The 23,580-nt window shown below is 52.9% G+C and overlaps 1 protein-coding gene across 2 annotated transcripts in view; it reads left to right on the top strand.

Annotated features, from left to right (window-relative positions):
• ILRUN (inflammation and lipid regulator with UBA-like and NBR1-like domains) overlaps nucleotides 1–6,335 on the top strand; it is a 121,970-nt gene extending 115,635 nt beyond the window's left edge. For both annotated transcript variants that reach the window (XM_060162627.1, XM_060162625.1), the window contains exon 5: nucleotides 3,020–6,335. In XM_060162627.1, the coding sequence (XP_060018610.1) occupies nucleotides 3,020–3,055 (36 nt within the window). In that variant the 3' untranslated portion in view covers nucleotides 3,056–6,335. The remainder of the gene's footprint in view (nucleotides 1–3,019) is intronic.
• The last annotated feature ends 17,245 nt before the right edge of the window (nucleotides 6,336–23,580 follow it).

The raw sequence follows: 23,580 nt of genomic DNA, 5'->3' as shown, positions 1-23,580 counted from the left end.
GCTAGTTAAATACTACACTGAATGGTCTAAGGGCCAGGGCATTCAGGGGGAAATCTGAAAATGCCCATGTCTGTATTGCTCTCTCTGCCAATTGCATGGGATCCATTTATCTGTAAAATGGGAATGCACGACAGCTCCTTGGCAAAGTCATGAACTCCCTTCTCCAAGCATTCCAGACAAGTCACAAGGCTAGTGCTTGCTTTATAAAGGCCTATGTGAAGAGTGTGGAGCTTTGGTCTGGAAAGCAGGTAAATTTAGGGTAAAGGGGGAAAAAATTCATAGAAAACAAATGCTGTTTGTTTTTCTACTTTCTTTTCTCTGCGCGTGTTTTCCTGCACAAAGACTTTTGAGCGTCTTACTGGTTCTAAATCGTATGGGAATCTGAGCCTTTGTTGCTCTCCTTGGATTGTTGGGATGAATGAATGTTGGTTGGGAAGTACTGAGGGCAGCTTGTGGTTTTTTTTGTTTGTTTGTTTTTTGTTTGCGGTACGCGTGCCTCTCACTGTTGTGGCCTCTCCCGTTGCGGAGCACAGGCTCCGGACGCGCAGGCTCAGCGGCCATGGCTCACGGGCCCAACCGCTCCGCGGCATGTGGGATCATCCCGGACCGGGGCACGAACCCGCGTCCCCTGCATCGGCAGGTGGACTCTCAGCCACTGCGCCACCAGGGAAGCCCAGCAGCTTGTTTTAAGCTTCTTTAATTTCCATCTCTGGGGCCTGTGACCCTCCAACCAGGCCCCACAAAATGGAGTCTGAGAGCCTTTAGCTGGTCTGGCCCACACTTGTTTGAGTGGGTGGGTCTGTGACTACTGACATGGTTACAGTCTCAGCTCGCCTGCTGGAGACATGATTGACTCGGGGCTGGCAAACGTGACATTTTAACCACCACTGCTTTGCTTACCAGCTCTGTGCTCTTGATCAGGTTACCTCACCTCTCTGAGCTTGGAGAGCATACTTGTCTCAGTTTATCTTTGTGAGAATTAAAGAGAACATGTTCAAGTGCTCCAGCAGCACCTGGCGGCACGTAGTTGATGCTTTTTCAGTGTTGGCCTGCCTGTCTCCCACATTCACCTCTTCAGTGATGCCACCAAGCAGCTTGAGGCCTATTTCTGGTCTCTTGAGGCTTTTTATGGAGGGAGAAAAAAAAAGACAAAAGCAATTTCAGTGCTTTCCACTGAAAAAAACTGGGAACTTTAATCTCATGCTCCCTATTTTTGGCAGCTTTGACCTCTGGTCTAAATAAGCATGACCAAAGGGCATTTTTTTCTTAGAACGCTGTTTTTCAACCTCCTGAGCTAGGTACTTTATGTCAACTCCTAGAACCTTAAATCTGGAAGTTTTAGGGAGGAATCTGAGATCCTATGAGGGGAAGGGACTTTATTCATGGTCATTTGGTGTGCTAGTGCAAAGCGGGGATCAGAACCCAGATCTCCTTCTCCCACTTCTGCGTGACCCGCAGCCCATTGCAGTGAAAACTGTGAAGGTTGTGCATCTCTAGCTGACCACTCCCAGGGAGCCCAGCCTCTTCTGGGACCTGGGAGGCTGTGACTAGATGGATGGCATGACACAGACACTTGTGTCCCCAGGCCTAAGCGGCTGTTTAAAAACTTGGTTTGGAAGGGCCAATATTCTTGTGACTTCGAAGGGTCTGGCACTCCAGGTAGTAGTCTGAGAAATACCTGTTCTCTTTCAATTATTAATTCAACAGTATTTGCCGGGTGCTTGCTCAGGGACAGGTGCCATGCTAAGTGCTAGAGAGATGGCAGCAAACAAAGTCATACTGGAAAGGGATTCTAATCATTGGCAACCCTGCAACCCTGCACTTACATTTCTTTTCAAAGACAAGTGTCATTTTTAAAAGATAATCAAATTCTGACTGTCCACATCTTACCAAGCTAATGGAAAATGTCATCTCAGTCATTCTTGTGCCTCCTCACCCCAGTTGTGCCTAGATTCAGGATTCTTACTTAACGTAGTTGTCAAGCATCGGGAAACCCCTCTGGTCATTTGTCATGATTATGGCTGTGCCACCTGCTCTCCGTACCCATTTGGTCCCCTTGGTCCAAGGGCCCTCTGCTTCTGGGCCAGTTTGGGGTGTAGGACCTTTAGTGAGGCTGGTTACCAGTTACCTTTGCCCTCCCAGGTCTTGGCATTGACTGGGTCTTTTCAAGGAGCACACTCCACAGAGGTGTGAAGGTGGAGGGAGGCACAAGACATCCTCCAGCAAGTTTGTGTGGCCACTTTTGGTGTTGGCACATCTTGGTGTCTCATTCTTAACATAAGGGAAAAGTGAGACTATGATGCCTTCTCCACCAGCCAAGCAGCATAGAAAACACCTTTGGGAATTTGGAGTAAACCTTATCATCATGTGGCAAGGGAGAGGCAATGTGAAGAGAGCAAAGATCAGACTTGGGTTTGAATCTTGGCTCTGCCTTTTACTACCCATGTGGCTTTGAACAAGTCTCCTAATGTCTGCAGTCAGATAGACATCAGTCAAATGAGTGTAATAATACACCTAAAGACAGTGTATGCAGACCCCCTGCTGCCATGTCTGCACTAGGTGCCCGGTGGACGGTTGCTTTTTCTGCTCCAGTGTGTGTGTTGTTGATATAAGTGCCACCAGCCAGCAGTAGCCTGCACCTGAGGTTAAGGGTGCAGAAAGTGGTGTCCAAGGATCTTTAGCAGAGAGGTTAAGATGTTGTCAAGAAGGAGGGCAGGCTTTGTGACCTGGGTGGAGGAAAGTTGGCACCAGTTGATCTAGAATTTGAAAGATGAAGAATCTCTCCACCAGCCTCCCCTCTCTTGGATGGTGTGTTTGCAGGAGAACACTTAGCAAAAACTTGAAATGTGCTGATATGTGGCCTCCTGAAGATTTGCATGGCAAGGACAACCCTCAAGCCTTGTTTGTGCCTTGGAGCTTCCTTCTGGCTCACTGGGAACCGTAGATTCTTTTACTTGGTTTGGTTGTCACATTGTACCTGCTGTGTCTGCCATCACTGACTGTGTTCACTCTCTTCCAGGGGCTCCACGGGCCTTACCCCTTCGGCCAGTCTTAAACGGGTGTCAGCAAGAAGAAAAATTAACAAAAGACAGAAGGCTTGACTCTGGGGGGGAGGGCAAGGGGTTCCTCTGGATTGCAGACCACATCGCATGGACCCCTGGCTCTGACCCCCATCCTGGAAGAAGAGGAAGAATCAGAAAGACTAGTTTTGAGTAAACTCAGTGTGCGTGTGTGAATGCCGAGTCGCAGGAGTGGTGTTGAGGCTACCAAGAAGAAATCCATGCAGCCAGTTTGGGTTTTGTTTATTAGGTGTCAGTCTAACAAGTCATTAGGTTGCTCGGGAAGGAAAAAAATGTTTAAAATGGGGGAAAAAAGCCATCTTTTTAAACAAAAATTATTTTGCCTACAGACAGGTTGTAGTTTTGAGCACATGTTAATTTTTTCCCCTTTCTCCACTTTTTTTTGTTTTTTAGTTAAGGGATAACATGCTGTTTATAGAATGCTTGCTCTGGAAGCAATTCAGGTTCAAAACTGGCATGGCCTGCTTGGGGACTCTGCGGGTCAGTGCTATAGGAGGACACCTGCCGTGCCACCTGACTCCATGAGTCTCCAACCCCATTTGCTTTTAATGGTATCAGCCCATGAGTTATCACGCTTTTCCTCTTCTTTTCTCTTTAATCTTCTGTTGATTTACACCTTTGACATTTGTATTGGTCAGCCCTGTGGCTTGTTACCCTCAGAACCTCTCTGAAGACCAAACTTCCCTGTGTGGCCAGCAGAGGAAGCCTTGAGGACAGATCTCGGGTGACGTGGGAGTTTGTGAGGCTGAGAGGTGTCCTCCTGCACACACTTGTAACAATTCGAATTGCTTTCCTTCCATGTTTCTCTTGGCGGAGAGAAATGCCATCACGCTTACTGCTCTCTTGGATTCTTGGTGCACGGCGGCTCCACATTCACTCTGGGAACGCTGCCTCTGTGCTGCGTATATGTGTGTGCTGCGTGCACACACACACACGGGTGTTGGTGCAGCTCACCAGCGAGTGTGCAGCAGGCGAATGTGAAGGTGTCCCCTGCTTCTCTGTTGTCACACAACTCCCTTCCCTGTGTTTCTCTCCAGTTGTCCTTTGTGGCATTTTTGCAGCCTGTTAGTGGAGGCTGAGCTGTTAAGGTATGAAAATGTAGCCCCAGATGGGGAATTTGCCATGGGGAAGGGCCACGCTTACTGACTGCGTGATCTTGGAGACCACATTTTGCTGGGAATGAAAGGACCCCCGCCCTGAGCAGGATGCTTAGTTATTGGGAGGTGGCGGGCAAGGGACAGCCCAGCCAGAGCACAGGTTGATTGGCTGGCTGCTCACTGGGACAGGTAGCCCCACTGGCATCCTGTGGATTCCGAGCAGGTTGAGATGTGGATATCTCCATGGGAAGCTTAAACCAGGCCAGAACAGCTGTCTGCCAAAGATACAAGAATATGCAAAGTCCCTCTTCTCTTCTCACCCCCTCCTTCCCTCGAGTCTTGGTTCGTTTGATAGCCGGGGATATGGATCTAGGGTGCGGTTGCTGGGTCACCTGCCTGTTACCACACCCCCACCCACCCCGGGGTTGTGAGACAGCAGGGAGTCCAGGTCGATGATTGGCTGCAAGGGGTCATATAGCCTGGGTGTGGGTGAGGGTCTGCCTGCCTGTCTGTCTCTGTTTGGGTGTCTGAGTTCCGAAAACATGTGTTGTTTGTTCCTCCTCATCCTCTTCTGAGACTGTTGTGTTTTCCAAGCTTGATTGTGAGAGAAAAGCTTGTATGAAATTCCCCCTTTGCCTCCCCACCTCCCCCCAAATAAAAGGGGGAATAAACATTGGTCCACTGGAGAAGCCCCAGGGGAGGGTGGAGACTGCCTGCTGAAAGGGCAGTGCAGCTGGGTCTGGGGCTGGACTAGAGCTCACACTGGAGCACCTACTTTCTATGCACACAAAGAGCACCCCATTCCCAGCAGAGCAGAGGTGCCCAGGCCACCACAGGTCCAAGCCAGGGGCTCACAATGGCTTTTTGTTTGAGGGCCCTATTGGGCCCAGACTGCCGCCACTGTTGGTGCCAACCTCCTGGGACGCCGCCACCCTGGAGCCCACACATGCCCAGCCGTTCTGCTCACTTGATAGCCCTCAAAGCATCACATCTCCATCTGCCCCTGCAGGATCATGGGAGGTTTTACGTCCCCTGGTTTCCAGGCTTCCTCATCTGCCCCACACTAGGTGCCCCTTCCCCTTTTCTCAGGAGGGGGTGCCTGCCGTTATTCAGCAGTGGCTTCATAGATCACCGTCAGTGGGTCTGGCCCTGCCAGAGGGATCCTGCGCCGCCTCTTGCTTTTAGGCAGTCTCACCTGGCAAGGTAGTTGTCCCAAGCACGTTGGCTTCCCTCCCAAGAACAAACCATTTCTGTACACAGCTTTGGAGAGGTGAGCTCCTTGCAGAGGCCAGAGCGAGTGCAAGCCATGGAGTAGGGGCGGAAGGAGTCCATGGTTCCCCCAAGACCTGGCGGCTGTTAGTACCATTCATCCTGCCTCTTCTCGCTGGTTTGGGTTCTGAGCAAGTCCTTAGAGTCCCTCTTTTCCACTGCCTGGTGGGGCGGCAAAGGCTACCCTCTCAGCCCCAGTAGTCTCAGTTCCTCTTGGACTCTTTACCAAATGACAGGCTGCCTCTGGGCAGGACCACCAGTGTCTGGCACCTGCGAGGTGAGGCAGGCACCATCCTTAAGGACCTGAGCCCAGTGGGGGAGGCAGAGGGGCTCAGGCTTGGGAGGAACCTGTCTGTGTGCACGGAGTGAGGTGTGTGTGGATGTGTGTGCACGCGTGCATGCTTTTTTTCTTTTTTTCCCATGGGGACAGTTGAATTTGGGGCATTTTCTACAAGAAACAGCCTTCTCTTCCCCCAGCAAGGACTGGCTGTTACCTAAAGTCCATCAAAGGCATTTCCAGCCAGGAGAGAACCTCACCAAGACAGCTGGAGTGGCCCGAGGGTGGCCAAGGTGGGAAGTGGGCATAAGAATAAGCACCTCCCCAAATTCAATGTGAGCCCCAGCGGGAGAGGGTGGTGGGGTTGCCAGGGCCCAGAACTGCAAGCTGATTCCCCACCCCACCCTGCCTCGCCTTTTCTTTGTTTCCTCGTGTGAATGCTGGAGCAGCAGTAGCTGCCTTCTCCACCTGGACGGTGGTGTGCGGCAAGCAAGCTGGGTGGGTGTTTGTGGTGGGGCCTTATGGTGCCTGGGAGGAGATGAAGATGAGGAGGTTTTTCCTTACTGTGTAAATGAATATTTGTATGATTAAATTAACACACACCAAAAAAAACGCTGTTTTCATGTGTGTCAGTGAGTTTATTGCTCCCTGAAGCCCCTCTGTACCTGCTTGGCCCCCCAGTGGCTCTGTGATATGCGCTTTTTGGTCTCTGTGTCTCTCCTTCTTGCATATGGGAAAACTGAGACCCTGCGGTTCATTATATGTTTGTGAAATCAGTCCTGGGATTATCATTAAATCTGCTGCCGTTCCTGGTTTCCGGTGACCAGAAAAGTGAAACTCTTTCCAGTGGCCTCCCCAGGCTACCTACCATGCGTCTGTTGAGCACTACTCTATCCCCAGCACATAAGATGTACCGGCCAACTTAGTATCAGCCAGCAGGCATTGTGTGGGCACTTACTGTGTGTCAGGCACAGCGCACAGGTGTGAATGCAGGAATTGCACAGGAAGAATGCAGAGCACCATGGGCATCTTCCTACTGGGGAAACAGACAAGGCCGAGTTGGGGAGTCCTCAGAGCCAGCTGGGACTAGATTTAGAAGAGGAAATGCATCTTTCTTTAGTGGTTCTGGTGGATTACGGATTAGGTACCTTTTTGCAGATTGGTCTGGGAGCCCGAGAGCCAGATAGGGACCACACTCCAGGCAGTTGACAAGCTAACTTGGATCCTACCCCCACGTACTTATGTGAGACAGGCCTATCACCTTGGCCTCCGGAGATGGGGAGGTGGGTTACACGGTGGTCCATAGCATGAAAGAAACTTAATTGACAAATACATCAGCAAATTGTGGGTTCACTGTATTCATCCCTTCATGTCTGTAGGAACTCAGAACTCAACTGTGTCCTCAGTCACATCATCACCCTTTCTGTGTTGAAGGGAAAGTGAGATCACAGCGGGAAGGGAGTTGCTTGTCTTACAGGCTTGGACCCATGGCATCGGTTCCCAGATGCTGGTATTGTTTTCACGTAATTGCAGACTCCCAAATTGGGTCTTCACCCTGACCGGCAGAGCTGTGTGTTCTAAATGATGGTGGCCCTGGCACTGAACCAGGGGGTCTAAGGTGCGGGAATTGCAGGGAGGGGATTTCCCGGCCATCTCTCTGCAGGCAGCTCAGTGAGGGAACCTGTGGCCACAGATTGCACAAGACAGATGGAAGCACCGCAGAAGAACTGGTCTCTGCCTCAAGGCCCCAGGGTCTCTATATAGCCTGACACAGAGCCCAGCGCAAGGGAGCCTGGGAGACTGGCCCAGAGACCCCTGGGGTGGGCACCCTCGCCTCTGCCCCCAGTGCTGTGACAGTGCACTTGCATCCTGCGTCCTTCCAGATGCCCACGGCTATTTGTTTTCTGCAGAAGAAGGGCCCCCACCCTGTCACCTGGGTCTTCTGGCAGCTCAGACCCACTCCCAGGCCTTCCCCAGGGCCCCCACTGTTGGACAGTTATTTGCTTGGCAGAATGTGTTTGTCTTTGGGACTGTAACCTGTGAAGAAGTCACCAGGCCCTGGGAGAAAGGAGCAGATTTGATGGTAGCTCCTGGCCTGAGCCATTCCCACGGGGGTTAGGTGACAGGGAGGGGGCTCTCAGCTGAGCTTTTGTCTGGGGGTGGGGGTGGGGAGACAGTTGCAGTGGTCTGGGCCCAGCCCTCCAGGCAGAGCAAACAGGTCCTCTCGGCCACCTGTCTGCCCCAGCTCAGGTTGTACTGGGTGCCTCCCACCCTGTTCTTGGGAAGGCCTCTCCCTCACCTGCTTGCTGTGACCTGGCCACTTTCCCAGACACCACCTGGTGTCCAGCCCTGTCTGGAGGCCAAGAGAACAGGCACCAAGGGCACTCGTGGCAGCCCTTTATTTCAAAAATGGGAATGGAGCAGGTGAGGCTGCTTGAGACATGAGAGGGTGTGTGAGTTTGGGAGTCAGGGTGTCCAGAGAATGGATTCTGACAGGCTAGCATGACTGCCTGATGGGTCTCAGATGCCTCCTCTATGAAATGGAGATGCACTGGTTTAGAAACCAGGACTTGGGTGGAACTCACAGATTTTTTTTTTAAGTATCCTTTTTAGCCCTTTGTTCTAAGATGCTGTCTGTGATCTGGGGCAGTGCTTCTCAAACTTGAATGTGTTAAAATGCAAATTCTGATTTAGTAGATCCTGGGAAACAGGGCAAGATTCTGCATTTCTAACAGACTCCCAAGTGAGTGGCTGGCTGCTGGTCCTCAGACCACACTTTGCCTGAGGATAGTAGGGGGTGGTCTGAAGGGGTTCACTGCCCCCCCAGCCACCCGGTCTATGAGACTGAGCCATATCTAGCCAGGGCTGTGTCGGCCAGGCCCACTAGAATTTGAGGGAGCTGAAGTCATTTAGAACAGTGATGTTCCAACTGGGCTATGGTTCCCCAGCATTTCCCAGGGTTTATCCAAGGCTGTGATTTCTGGCTTAAATGTTATTTCTAGTGTGCTGCTTTTCCATCACAAACAACATGTTTGAGTGTCCACTATACTTATGATAATATTGGCTGACCAACTCCTATTAAACTGTTTATGTGAATGACTTTATTTAATCCTCACAACCATCCAAAGTTGAGAGCAGGCTGGCCTGGTGTTCAGTCTGTGAACAAGTAACTCTGAAGTGCCAGGACTCCCATGGAAATGGAAGTGCAGGCCGGGAATATGTAGTAAGCAACCTTGACTTAGTCCAGGGGTGTATGGGGGGCTTCTCTGAGCAAGCTGAGACCTGAGGGTTGGAGAGATGGCTGGTGGATACACAGTCTGCAATTCAGTGGGGAGGTTGGGGCAGGAGACACGGTGTGGGAGGCATCAGAGATCAGATGGAATTTAAAGCCTCAGAACTAGATGAGATCATCAAAGGAGGGACAGCGGTCTTGACCCCGTGTGTCACACGCTCCCTCAAATTCTGCTGGTTGCCCCAGCTCCGTCTGCGATGATCTGTGACCAAGAAGACCCCCGCCTCAGACTCAGCGTTCTCATGGCTGCAGTGCACCTCTCTCCTGTCCAATCCCCGTCCTGTCCCTGTACCCTTGTGTCCCAGCTCTCTCTCTGCAGGGCACTCGTGCAGATGGTTATAGAGTAGACAAGGGACTAGATGCACCCAGGGATGGCCCCCACCTAGGAACCAGGTGGCGGGGGCCTGGAGGAGTGAGGCTGGAGCCCTGGTAGCTTGTAGCTTAGTTCCTGTGGTCCTGTCCTCCCAAAGACAGTCCAGGCCCCTGGAGCCAAGTTCTAGGAGTTCCTCCTGCTGGGCTGTGGGAAAGGGAGAAGTCTGAGGGAAGAGGTGGGGCTGTATCTGGTCGGGGGCCCAAGGAGCAGGGTCCTGTGGCTCCATGCTTACCTGCACCTATCGCCCAGCCCTGGTCAGCAACCAAGACACCCCAGATCCCTGACAGGCTGGGCTGTCATTGCTTGAGGCCTCTGAGCAACCAAGGCCCCCACACATAGAGGGCAGTGGGACAGCAAGGGCCAAGGGGGGACTGTGAGGGATGTCTTCTCAGGGTATGGCTGCCCTGAGCTGCGTTGTAGGTGGGAAGGGGGAAGTGTGGAGGGCAGGAGTAGTCCCTTAGGGGTGCTGGGAGTGTGGCCACCTCAGAGCTGGTGCAGGTGGGCCCGTGGCCAGCAGAGGGCACCATGTGGCCCGGGCCTTGTCTGGAAAGGATGGACACTACCCTGGCTGGCTCCCCTGCCAGTATGTTTTCCAAATCCCCACGGCTCCAGGGCGAGTGTTGCCTCTGCTCTCCGCTCCAGGTAGGCGAGCTTGGGTTTGAATCTAGGCCCTGCTGTTTGCTGTGTGACTGTTCAATTTATGTCAACCCTCAGAACCTCAGTGTCCCAATCTGTAAATGAGGACAGTTCTTTTTTCCGGAGATGGTCATGAGAATTAAAACCCTTCATGAAAGTTTAGCATCGTATACCCGTCACAGGTAAGTGTCCAGTATGTGGTGACCATTGTTATATTTTTGTGACCCTCCAGATGTGGGAAGTCTGCGCTCCCGAGGAGAGGGAACTGGGGCACTGGGCGTTTGTGAGGCAGAGTCCAGGAAATCCATAGCCTGCTCAGGAGTCTCTCCCTGGACCACAGCCCTTATTTCCAGCAAATCCTTGCCCTGCGGGTATTTCTTGGTCTGGGGTGGGAGTTGGGGTTCAGGAAAGGACCATTCTGGAAGAGAGTCTAGTTTCCTCTAAGAAGAGGCTCTAGGGGGAGGAGGCTGTCCTCAGTGACTGCGTGCAGTAGGCTCTCAATACACATTTGTTGAGTGAAGAAATGAACAAAAGTGTAGGAGAGACTGCCTCGTACTGGACTGGCCTGATTTCTGGAGGCAGACACCGCCCAGCCCAGACCCCAGACAGTGCGGGGGCTCCTGGAGAGGGGTCGGTGAGTCACAGGTGTGCTGGAGGTTGAGAATGACAGCCCAGAAACCTATTCCTGGGAACTGGTTTGGCCGCGGTGGTTTACCACTTCCGAAGGGCAGAGCACTGGGGCTGACACATTTGCTTCCAGGTGCCTGCAGGGACCCGTATCAGTACCAGAGCCAGGGACGCAGGCCAGGCCCCAGGTAGGCACCAAGGTAGCATTTGCATCCCATCCTCACGGTATTTACTGGCGTGAATGGCACCCGGATCCTCTGAGCATCTCCAGCTCTTGCCTTCATGCTATTGTCTTCACTTACCTCTCTCTTCCCCCACATGGCTTCCTGATAGTTGAGCACACTTTAACCAGGAGCCAAGAGGGTGTAGGCTTGGGGCTGGGGGTCCCACAGAGAGCTGGTGGGTTTGGGGCAGTTGTTACCAAGATGGGTCAGAAAGGCTAGCTGTGTGTGTGTGTTGAGCCCCTGCCAAGCCCCCCTATGTGGGTCATCCAGTGCTAATGAAAACACACGTCCCTGTGCAGGAGACAGGACCTAGGAGACGAGAAAAGTGGGCACCGGTGGGCAACGGTAGGCTGAGCATCCTGTGAGTGGGGCCCATGCAGGAGGGTCTGAGAAAAGCCGGGCCTCCCTCCAGCGCCTTGGGTTGGGGACAGTGACCATTCAGTGAATTCCTAAACATGAGACCAGAAAGGGCCTTAGATCCCAGCCAGAAAGGGCACTGCCTTCCCCAGAGTCCCACAGCCAGTGTGAGCCGCACCCAGCCCAGGCTCTCTCCAGGACACCGGAGCCAGCAGGGAGAGCCAAGGTCCCCCAGAGAAGAGGAAGAATCAGTGGTTGGGAAACAAGAAACAACTCCAGCTGGCTCTGATCCCCAAGCCAGGCAGCCAGGCTTGCAGTGGTACAGTGGGGTCCAATCATAGTGGTGGTGTTTGGGCCCCAGGGGAGGCAGCTTGGCCCTGGGGACTCGTTTGCATGGAGTGAAGTGGAATTTGCATCTTTGAGAAGTTACAGCTGTGGGAAGGGAATGGGCAGTGGGAGCTGTTAGGCAGGGCTTCCATCTCCTGCCTCCCTTTGGATAGGGTGGGTGTGGGGCATCAGGCCCTGTGCCAGCCAGCCCCCACCTTACCTGGTGTGAGGAGCACAGCTGAGTCCCAGTGCCCTTGGCTCAGCATTCAGGGTCTGTCCCGTGTAGAACACACGGCTTCAGAGAAATAGAGGTGTCTCCATAGCTGCATATGCATGCACACACAGCATGTGATCCAACATACATGTGCAGTACTGTGCACCACTCACACGCAGGAACATGTTCACAAAACACACGTGCATCCACGTACTACACAGGTGCCCACTCATGACCCTAGTTCATACACAGATGCACCAGCACACCCTGGGAGTCACGTAATCTCACACCAGCATGTGCCCACACAAAAGTTCACACCCATTTCCCACGTTCATACTCAATAATAGTCAGTATTTTTTTTACTAGTTTTCCCTGTAAGTCAGGCATATTTGAAATTCTATTCCATCCTCACAACAACTTTCTGAAGTAAGTTCTATTTTTTCTTTGTTATTAATGTATACTTTACACACAGTAAGGAACACAAAACTTACGGGTTCGCTTGATGAACTCTTTTTTTAAAATAAATGTATTTATTTATGTTTTTTTTTAATTTATTTTTGGCTGCGTTGGGTCTTCGTTGCTGCACGTGGGCTTTCTTTAGTTGCGTCGAGTGGGGGCTGCTCTTTGTTGCGGTGTGCGGGCTTCTCATTGCAGTGGCTTCTCGTTGCGGAGCATGGGCTCTAGGCACTCGGGCTTCAGTAGTTGTGGCACGCAGGCTCAGTAGTTGTGGCTCACAAGCCCTAGAGCGTAGGCTCAGTAGTTGTGGCGCACGGGCTTAGTTGCTCCGCGGCATGTGGGATCTTCCTGGACCAGGGCTCGAACCCGTGTCCCCTGTGTTGGCAGGCGGGTTCTTAACCACTGCACCACCAGGGAGGCCCGATGAACTCTTTCTTAAGCACATGATGCATAACCATCATCCAGGTCAAGATCTAGAACATGTCCACTGCCCCAGCAGGCCTTGTCCATCAACAGCCCACACAAGAGGAGCCAGTGCCCTGTTAAGGCAAGCGCCATTGTTATTCCCATTTAAGAGATGAGAAAACTGAGGCTCAGACCCATGGTCACATACTAAGCAGTGGCCAAGCTGCAGGCTCTCTGACTCTAGACTACCACACCACTTAGATAGCCGTTCTTATCCACGTGCACACCCTCCACTAATAGAGGGCCATGATCACAAAAGGGGTGGAAGGGCCTGTCTTGTTTTTTCCATGTGGAAAGCAGCAGAGACAATTTAAGCTTTGTTTTCGATCTGCCCTTAAAAGGGCATGACTCGGCTCACGATGGATCGAAGGATCGGTGAGCTCAAGGGCTGCAGCTCCTGCCCTGGGGCACAGTGTATCCATGGGGCAGGGGACGCATTTGAGGACACTTCTGCACTAGAAGAAGCCATTCAAGGCATTTTCTTCATGCCCTCCATCAGCAGAAGCACTCTCGGCAAAGCTTGACATTCATTCTGTTAATAGATACATAGTGAGCACTTACCTACCTTGTGCCCGGCCCTGTCCTAGGTGCTGAGGATGCAGCAGTGAAACAGACACAAAATATCCCCGCATCATGGAGCTGACATACAGTGAAATATATGGTATTTTGGGTAACGAAAAGGGAGAAACACAAGAGGATAGGGCAGAGAAGGGGGAGTGCAACTTTAAGTAGGTCAGGGCAGTCCCCACTGAGAAGGTGATGTTTGAAGAAGGATGTAAAGCAGCTGAGGGAGTGATCGTTGTGGTTACCTGGAAGAGCATTCCAGGCAAAGAGAATGGCCAAGCAAAGCAAAAAGACAGCACCCATTGTGTTTAGATGCCAATTGTGGGTTATGTGAATTGCAGACTCTGGCCATCTGCTCCCCTCCCCGACTCGTGCTGTGTGACTTAGGTGGATTCACTCTTCCTCTCTGGGAAGAGAGGAAGATAATGAGCTTTCCTGTCTACCCGAGCACTCTTGTCCTCAAGGACCTGCCCTAACCAGTGGAGGAGCATCTGTGGTCACCCAAGTTATGGTCACGGGGCCTGGCAGAGTTCCACAGCAGTGCCTCTGGCCTGGCCACCCTCACTCCAGGGCTGGCCACAGACTCAGTCCAGGGCCCTGATTCCTCTAGATGCAGTGGCCAGGGGTGGCAGTAGAGGAGTCCCTGGCATGTAGTTCCTGGATATTAGAGCATTTTCAAATATTGGCTATGTGTATTTTCGGAGAATGGGATGGCGTTACTGGGGATTTGTAGGTGCCTTGGGTGTCATATGTTTATCTGCATATTTACTGTTGAGGGGAACAGTGGATGAGTCTAGGGTCCCTTCAGACTCCACCTTCCCTGGACACTCCAGGCCTGGCTTATCTCTGAAGGACCTCTCTCCTGGGGACCCCCTGACCTCCTCCCAGGGTTGGCTTCACATCTAGGCCCTGTTCCCCTTCCCTTCAACCCCTTAGCTTCTTAAAGTCCTCCTTAAGGGAAATGGTTGCCCAAGACCATCTAGACAAAGAAGGAGATATTAACAGGCCCTGTTGAGTCATCTAGGAATTTCAATCAGCTATAAGTAACATAGTCCTGAAAGACAGTGGCTTAAACAAGATAGGGATTTATTTTCCTCTCCTTAGATGTAAAGTCCAAAGGTAATTACTGGGCTGACTTCCATCCTCAAGGCTTCCTTGTTGTCACAATGTAGCCACCACAGCTCCAGCTATCACATCCCAGTTCCAGGCAGAAAGGAGGAAAGACTGCCTCAGTCCCCTTTTAAAGGAACTGTCCTGGAATCCCTACCCAACAACTTAATTTATATCCCACTGGCCAGAACTTGGTTAACTTCCTTCTGTCTCCAGGGAATGCTGGCATGACTTCATCCAAGATAATTGGGATTCCATTAGTAAGAAAGAAGAGAATGGATATTGGGGAGGCAACTAGCACTCTCTTCCCTATATATACCCTGTATTTTTCCATCTCTGTGCCTTAAAAAAACTCACACTGTTCCCTCTACCTGTGAAGCCTTCTACCCTCACCCCCAGTCATCTATTCCCTGGTAAGGAGCACACAGCACATTTTCTGAACGTACTGGGGTTACCGTGACAGAAACCCCCCAGGGTTACTCAAGTGAAAGGGGGAGGGTGGAGTTAATTGTAAGAACGCAGAATACCAGCCTATGGTGTCCGTCGTAGGGGAGGGGCAAGGCCTCCCCACTCCCCTGCTCAGCAGAGGTCAGAGCTGGAGACACAGCAGTGGACAAGCCAGGCCAGTCCCTGCCTCCAAGGAGCTGACATTCTGATGGGGAGAGACAGTCATCATACAGACCAAAACCTAAAGAAGATCGGTTCAGGCTGCCCTAAGTACCGAGAAGATAAATCAGGGAAAGATGGTAGATAGAGATTAACCAGGTGGTCAGGGAGCACCAGGCACACAGCCAGCACTTAATAAGTGTGTGTTGAATGTAGCCCTCAGGAAAGTGGCCCAGATTCCAAAGGCTGTAGACTCCTGAGGGGCAGGGGATGAACACAGCTCCACATGGAACGCCCCAGGGCAGGTGTCAGGTGCTGGAGGTCTCAGCCCAGACGCTGGCCCAAGCCTGGAGAAGAGACCAAAAAAATCACAGGGGAGTGTGTGTCGGAGGTCCTGCATCAGTGCTGAAGCTGTTCAGAAAAGCTGCTGGATCCAGACGCCTAGCAAATGCCGAAGGTCCAAGACTGTGGTTCCTGTGGGTCACCCTGAGTGGTCCTCCCTCACAGACCGGGTCCCAGGTGTGTGGTTGAATGGACTCCCGGAGGCCTGATGAAGGAGGCAGGGCCTCCTTTCCCCCAGACCCTCACATGCCAGGCAGACCTCCTGGCAGCCCACTCAGCTTGGAGGGGAGCCAGCCCTACCCCTACTGGCCGTGGGAGAGAAGTGGCTTTCACCACTGCGGGCAGAGACACTGTGCCCTGAGCACTCTTCTCCTTAGAGAAAGTGGCCTCAGCGTGCTGGGGGAAGAAAGAGAACCGGCTGGTTCCTCAAGTCGTCCCTTCCTGCAAGTCCTGCTGTCCCAGACCTTGTCTCTCACCATAACATTTCTGAGGCCCTTAGGAAGATCAAGTGAACTTCTCAGTGAGGAGCTAAGGACTGATTCTGCTTAAGGGGTGATGCTGTTGTTGAGTAACAATACCATATATGTATATGATGCCTTTTCTCCCACAGGGGCTCCCTGGAGCCTCCATGAACCCCCTACAGAGAATGTTGTCTGCCCCCACCCGCCGCCACCTAACACATGAGAACACTGAGGCTCAGAGAGGAGATGGACTTGCTCAAACTCCCTAGAGGAAAAGGGGCAATGGCCAAGGGGGGAGGGCCAGAGCTGCCTCCTGCGGTCAAGGGTCTTGGATGCCGGGGTAGGACTTTACCCTGTGGGGTCATTGACTACAAACACTCATGATAGAAACACCCCCACATCCCTCCCTGGGACTACTGCCCTTGTGCACAAATACTCTCTCAGCTTCTGACAGCATTCACAAATACTGTCTTACCTGTTTCTCCCATCAATTGGCCCAGAAGATGTACTGTATCCCCATTTATCAGTACAGAAAACGGAACGCTAAGGAGGTAGAGGCCCTTGCCCAAAGTTTCAGGGCATCTGGTTCCAGGCCTGCCCTTGGTGCCCAGCGCCCCTGTGGCAGTGCTGAGAGGCAGGTAGACGAGTAGGACATGGGCTTCATGTCACTTATACCTGGCCAGGTGTGATTTGGGTCAGTTCACTGATCTGCTGGGCCTCGGCGTCCCCACCCATGAAATGGGGCTAGTTCCTGCTTCACAAGGTCTTCGTCAGACTGTACTTGGCTCATGCCCACCTGAGGCCCCTGCCCTTTTGGGGCCAGGTAACAGCTGGGGGGCAGCTTTTCACTGTGCCCTGGTGCCCCCTTCCCCGCCCTGGGCCTGTGCCAGCTAGGCCCGCCCGTGCCACATCTTCCAGATGGTACCATAAATCCATACCCAAACCTGGGCTGCCCAGGAACAAACAGCCCTTCCCGGCCCTTCCCAGGAAACCCCACCCCACCGGAGCCCTCACCAGCAGGATGCCTCATGCCTGGGGCCAGGGGTGAGGGGCAGCCACTCAGGGCCAGGGCTGTGGTCTGCCCTTTCTGAAAAGGTGGAGGGAAAGCCAACCTGGGAGACTGAGGCCAGGGCAGGGAGCTGTGAGAACAGGCCTCAGGACCCCTGAGACCGCCCCCTCCCCTTTCTCTTCCTAACCCTCCTTCTTCTCTCCTCTCCTCTCTGTTCTCTGCTCTTCCTCCCCCTTCTCAAGAGAGACCCACTTCCAATCTGCTCTGTGACCTTGGGCAAGTCACTGAATCTCTCTGAGCTAGTTTCTCCATCTGTGAAGTGGCCCCTTTCCTGGGCTGGCTATAGAGGCTGAAGAATGCTTCGGGAGGCCTCAGGTGAAGGGCAGCCTGCTGGCCTCTCATCTGCTACCCCCTACTGTTGGGGGGCGGAGGAGGGGTGATCCTTCCCTGGGTGAGCAGGGACTGGAAGTTTGGAGAGCTAAGGTCCCAGGCCAGGCAAGCAGGGTCCATGTCCCCTCCTCCTGGCCCCCCAGGAACTCCTCCCTTCAGCTCGAGAGCCCCCACCCTTCTCAGAGGGCCTTGCTGGACAGAGCTCGGGCCTCATTTTTCCTGTGTGTGCAATGGGATGGGCAGGGTTGGTGTGGGGGGAGGGAGGTGGGCTGGGTAAAGTGCCTGGCCCTATGGGGCTCAGCTCCAGTATCTCGAATGGATCAAATACCTGTACCGGGAGACCTGTGCCTCAAGCCTGATGCACCTCTCCCAACACCTTGGTCACCAAGGCTCAGGCTTTCTTCTCTGAAACTTTGATCTCCTCCCTGCTCAGCTTCCGTCTGGCACAGAGAGTCTGTCTTGTACAGTGAAATTCTTAATTACAGATTGCCTGTGTGCTATTGTTTTCTTTTGTTTCATGTGTGTTGGGAGGGATAGAGCACAGTAGTTCTCTGGCCAAGCTGCCAGGGATCAGTCCTCACTCTGCTTGCTGGCTGTGTTACTGGGAGGTAATGTGGCCTCTCCTCTGCCTCAGTTTCCTTATCTGTAAAATGGGGTTGATAGTCGTAGTGCCCACCTCATAGGGTCAATATACAACGCTAATGTTAAAATGTGTAAAGTGCTGGGAACCGTGAGGGTCTGTGCCTGGGCTCATCGTCACTCTTCTTGTCCACCTGGTCCCAGAGGGTTCGCCTTGATGCACGCCACCAGCCCCTGCATCTAGAAAGGCTGAACCACAGAAAGATGGCCCCAGGCGGTGCACGGCCACCAGGCAGGCGAGTGAAGACACCTGTCCTGGAACCTCCTTCCGCAGGTCTGGTGGCTGGAGGACAAGCCAGTGGTGGTCTTTTCTGGGCCAGGTGACTGCCCGCCCTAGGAGGAGAGACAGGGGCATGGAGATCTGGGTTCCTGATTCTGCCTGCTCACCTCCCCTCTGTGGGGCCTTGGCTGCCCACTTGCCTCCTCTGGGTCCCAGTTTCTTCATCTGTAAGCAGGAAACGAGAACTTCCTCTCAAGGGTATGTGGAGATGAAATGAGACAGCATGTGTGAAGAGCCTGCCCGGTCAATGTGAGTGCTGTTGAGGACAGCAATGGAGAGTAAACTCAGCAAGGGGCAGGTGGGTCCCTCCCACAGTGAGGGGGGCTTGTGGGCAGGTACTAGGAGGGCCCACAGGGACCTAGTGACTGACTGTCTAATCCAGCCTCTCGGCGTTCAGAAGACCAGGCTGAGGCCCAAAGAGGGAAAGGAACTTGTGGAGTTTGCACAGCAAGTCAGGCAGAACTGGGGCTAGAGCCAGGTCTTGAGCCCCCTGGCCCAGGCCCTTGGCCTGCCCACCTTGAGGGGTACAAAGAGAGGGTCCCCAGCCTCTGCACCCCTCCAGCCCCCCGGCTTCCCACCCACTCCTGCCTCAAATGCTCTAGGATGCCTGCTTAGGCAGACCCTTGCTCTAAACAGCTCTGCTACTGCCCAGCTCTGGGCAGGTCACTTCAGTTTAGAATAGGACCCTGCACAGGATTGTCATGAGGACCCAGTGGGTGATCCACCCCCACATACACATGTACACACAGTACTTCCCACCCCACATGTGTCAGCGAGACTAATCCTTACCTCAGCCTAAGAGGCCCAGGGAGGTGGGGTGACTCACCTGAGGTCACGTAGGTTGTCTGTCCCCCCGCCCACTCATGTATCGGCTCACGCGAGAGAGCCGAGCACAGGGCCGCCTCAGAAAGCTCAGCACATTCCTCCCCTCCTCATGCCTCTCCAAGTCCTAGCTGGTCCCTCGAGGCCCGGCTCCCGGCCGCCTCTGCCATGATGCCCTCCCAGCCCCCTCCTCTTGCCCTGGAGTCCTTCCTGTCTGCCCTGTCCTGTTCACACCGGGCAGCTGGCCTTGGCTCATCAGCCAGACCATAAGCAACCTGAGGGCAGGGCGCTCCGCTGGGCACACAGCTGTGGCTGAACAAGAAGTGGTGAATGAGCATGGGGGTGGGGGGGAGCACGTGAGGGAGGGGTTGAGCCCTGACGGCAGGGTGAAGGTTTATGAGTGATACCTGAGATGCTGGGTGGGTCCGCTTCCTGCAGCTGCTGCCAACTGCGTCCCAGACTGGGCGCGGGGATCCTGGCTTCCCCGGCATGACGCAGGAGCAGCGTCAGATGACCGAAGGGGGCAAGGGTCATCATTTGGGGGTAGGGCAGCTTCTGGGGGCCACCAAGCTACTGAGCCCAGTGAAAGGTGCACGTGGCAAGCTGTCCACTACGGTGAAGGGTGGGGCTGGACAGAACGACCTTGCTGGGACCGACTGACTCTGTGACCCCTTGAATATCCCAGCCCATGTACAGGCCAGACGGAGCTGTGATCAGAGTCTGGGCTTGGCTGGCTTCACATCCTGGCTGTTTCTTACTAGATATGTGTCCCTGGGCAAGTTAATCAACCTCTCTGGGCCTCAGTTTTCTCATCTGCAAGTGGAAGTATGATACCTACCCCATAGGGTTATTATGAGAATTAAATGACATTATGTAGAAAAGGCATTTGTTCACAGCGCCTATACCATAGAAGGGGTTCAACAAATGCAAAAAGTGATATTATTGTATTTATTAGCTATAGGCACAGAGACCACGAGAGACTGAATTGAAGCCCCACAGCAGGCAAAGCCAAGGAGGGACCGAGACTCCTACTTAGTAACTATAGCAAGAGGCAACAAAGCATGGGGCGGTGCATGAGACCCTGAAGCCAGGCTGCCTGGTCATGCAGGTCAACTCTGCCACTCACAAGCTGTGTGACCTTGGGCAACTTCCTTAACCTCTCTGTGCCTCATGTGCCCATCTGTGCCTCGGTTTCTCCATCTGTGAAATAGGGATTATAATAGTGCACCTGCCTCATAGAGTTGCTGGAAGGATTGAGTTAATTTGTGTAAAGTGCATGGAAGAGTTTCTTGTACTGAGGAAACACTCCATAAGCTCAGCAGTTAGCGGGCTATGGGACCTTGAGCAAGTCCCTTCCCTCTCTGGGCCTCTGCTTCATCTCTGTAAAATGAATCATGAGACTAGTTCAGCTGGAGGCTCCTTCCTTCCAGCTTTGAGATCCGTAGTTCTGGGGAGTGGAGGCACTCCCCAGAACCCTCGTCCCACACACCGGAGGGCAGGACCTGTCCTCAGCCTCTATTCCTCCCCCTCTCCTTTCTCCTCCTTCAGGAGAGCCAAAGGAGCCAAAGAAGAGGGGCAGCCTTGGTGGTGAGGAGGCGGGGAGGCAGTCACAGGGTTGGGACAGTGGGGAGGTGATGCATCCCCCCTCCCACCAACCCTCCATCCTGTTCCCACTGCCCACTGGTGCCCCATGGATGGGCAGCTGGGCCAGGCCTCTGCTCATCTCTGACCAGGGTGGGACCCACAGAGGCAGAGCTGGCTTGCCCCCTCCATCAGGAGGGAGAATCCCCAGAGAAGCCCCCTCCTTGGCTTGGCAGAGCCAGGCAGGCCTTGCCCGAGAATGAAGACAGCAGAGGCCAGGAATCAAGCCCTGACAGCTGTGGGACCTCAGGCAGACCCCTGATTCTCTCTGAGCTTGTCTTGGGGTCTGAGCACAGGAGGGCAATGTCTCGGCCCCTGCTGGACCTGGTGACAGAGAGCTCATAACCCAGGGCGGTAAGAGCTCAGTGTCCCCCTCCCCCCGGGGCCTGATGCAGGTGGTCTTATCGCACACCTCATCTGCAGCCCTCCCCACCTGGCTGGGCTTGAGTCACTTTAGGGAATGGTGCCTCTGACCAGAGCCTCAGGGTGAGGTGGGAGCAACTGGAAACCCTACACCAGGAAACAAAGCCTATTCTCTGTCACCCCTCCCGTGACCCTCCTTCTTCCCACACCTGTGGCCATTGTTGTCTGAGGAAATCAGGCTTCACACGGGAACCAGGAGGAGGGAACCTGGCCCTGCATCCTCCACACACCCTCTGCACTCCCCAGGGATATTCCCAGGCCTACCTCAGCCCCGTCTCCCATTTCCCTCCCACTTCCTTGTTGGTACCCCTAGCCCCAACAAATTCCATCCATCTATCCATCCATCCATCCATACCTTTATTCCATGCATAGCTATTCGCCAGGCACTGCACTAGAGTCCAAGGATGCCCAGCAAGTAAGACAAAGCTTCTGTCTCTGTGAACTCCCAGCCCAGGGCAGGAGACAGACTAGGAGGACTATTTGATAAGATGGGATTTGTACCCTGATCCCAGGGCCCTGACACTGGCAGGATCAGGGAAGGCTTCTCAGAGGACATGATGCCCATGCTGGATTGTGCAGCTTAAGAACAAGGGCATGTGGAGAAGTCTGGAAGCAAGAGCTACCGTCAGCCCCACAAGGGCAGGGCCCGTTTTGTTCATTGTTGTGTCACTAGTGTCTAGAACAGTGTGACATGCAATAGATGCTCAGTAGGTGTTAGAATCAGTGTTTGGGCAGAGCTTCCTAGACCTGAAGCGGCAGCTGTGACTGTGAGCTGAAGTGGCGTGGGCGATGGGGGCAGGACCACGCCGGGCCCCACAGACCCTGTGCACTTGCTCTGAGGGCAGTGGGGAGCCATGGGGGCTGTAAGCAGCTGAGTGACACTCTGCCTCACCCTCCGTTCCCTTCCCCTGACTCTGACTCTCTGAGCCCCTGCACGGCCCAGCTGCAGCTGCCCCTTCCTTCCCTCATCCAAGTCCATATCTGTTGGTTTGTGGAAATAAGCACATATTAAGCATCTACTGCATGCCAGATGTTTTGCTGTGAGCTGGAGGTGAATTGGACAGTATTGCCCACACATTACCTACAATCCAGGACAGGGACTCTTTTTTAAAAAAAAATTTTTTTTAATTGAAGTATGGTTGATTTACAGTGTTGTGTTAGTTTCTGGTGTACAGCAAAGTGATTCAGTTATACATATATATACATTATTTTTCATATTCTTTTCCATTTTGGTTTATCACAGGATATTGAATGTAGTCCCCTGTGCTAGGGGACCTTGTTGTCTATCTATTTTATACATAGTAGTTTGTATCTACTAATCCCAAACTCCTAATTTGTCCCTCCCCCACCCCCTTTCCCCTTTGGTAATGATAAGTTTGTTTTCTGAGTCTGTTTCTGTTTTGTAAATAAATTCATTTGTGCCATATTTTAGATTCCACATATATGTGATATCGTATGGTATTTGTCTTTCTCTTTCTGACTTGCTTCACTTAGTATGATAATCCTTAAGTCCATCCATGTTGCTGAAAATGGCATTATCTCACTCTTTTTTATGGCTGAGTAATATTCCACTGCATATATATGTGTGTGTGTGTGTGTGTATATATATATATATATATATATACACACACCCCACATTTTCTTTATCCATTCATCTACTGATGGACACTTAGGTTGTTTCCAGTGAACACTGGGGTGCATGTATCTTTTCTCATTAGAGTTTTGTCTGGATATATGCTCAGGAGTGGGATTGCTGGATTATATGGCAACTCTCTTCTTAGGAGGACAGGGCCTCTTAATCTGGGGTTCATGGAGGGGCTGCAGGGGGTCTGTGAGCCCCTGGAATTGTGTGTGTATTCTGAGGTGGGAGACCTACAGCTTTTAGTAGATTCTCAAGAGTGACCAGCTCCCCACACAGGTCAAGGCCCACATGTGTAGGGAAGAAAGTTGCTTTCCCGGCATTGCATCTGGATGCTGTTGAGAGACATCAGGTCCCAGGACCTCCCAATCTTAGCTTAACCCTGACTCTGCCCTGGACCCCAAACCCTCCCAACCCTGTGTCAGGAGCTGGCCATTCCTGGCAGCAGATGAGAGCCCCAAGCACTTCCTGCCTGGTGGTGCAGCTGCCTGGCCGGGGTGTGCTGCCCGCAGCCCTGGCCCCTGGAGCAGCTTTAGCTGTGTCAGCTTAGGATGGTTCTGGGAACCTGTGGCTGCCACTGTATCTGGAAAGTCACCATGGGGGAGGGGCAGGACTCAGGGTCAGGGCACGGGCAGTAGGATCTGAGGATCGGATCCACACAACCAAAGGGCACAGGGGCTCCCTGACTGCAGCAGCTGGCAAAGGGACACCTTTCAACACTAAGTCCCACCCCACCCTCCCCCAACCTCTCCCTGCCAGCCCTCAGAAATGCTTTATATTTTTTTCTTTTCATATCCCTTTTCCCCTTTTAGCATCTTCATTCATTTCATTCACTTATTCATTTCTTTCATTTATTCTTGAGCACCTAGAAGGAGAATAGGAGACTGACTAGGAGCACCAGGCTCGTACGTCACCAAGCTGGGCTGGAGGAAGCACTTGGTGGGGGGTGACGGGGAGAGG

Source organism: Lagenorhynchus albirostris, chromosome 10 (genome assembly GCF_949774975.1).
Source record: "Lagenorhynchus albirostris chromosome 10, mLagAlb1.1, whole genome shotgun sequence".
NCBI classification, from domain to species: Eukaryota; Metazoa; Chordata; class Mammalia; order Artiodactyla; family Delphinidae; genus Lagenorhynchus; species Lagenorhynchus albirostris.
The sequence above is the reverse complement of the archived record's forward strand: the minus strand, read 5'-3'. Positions and strand labels throughout refer to the sequence as shown.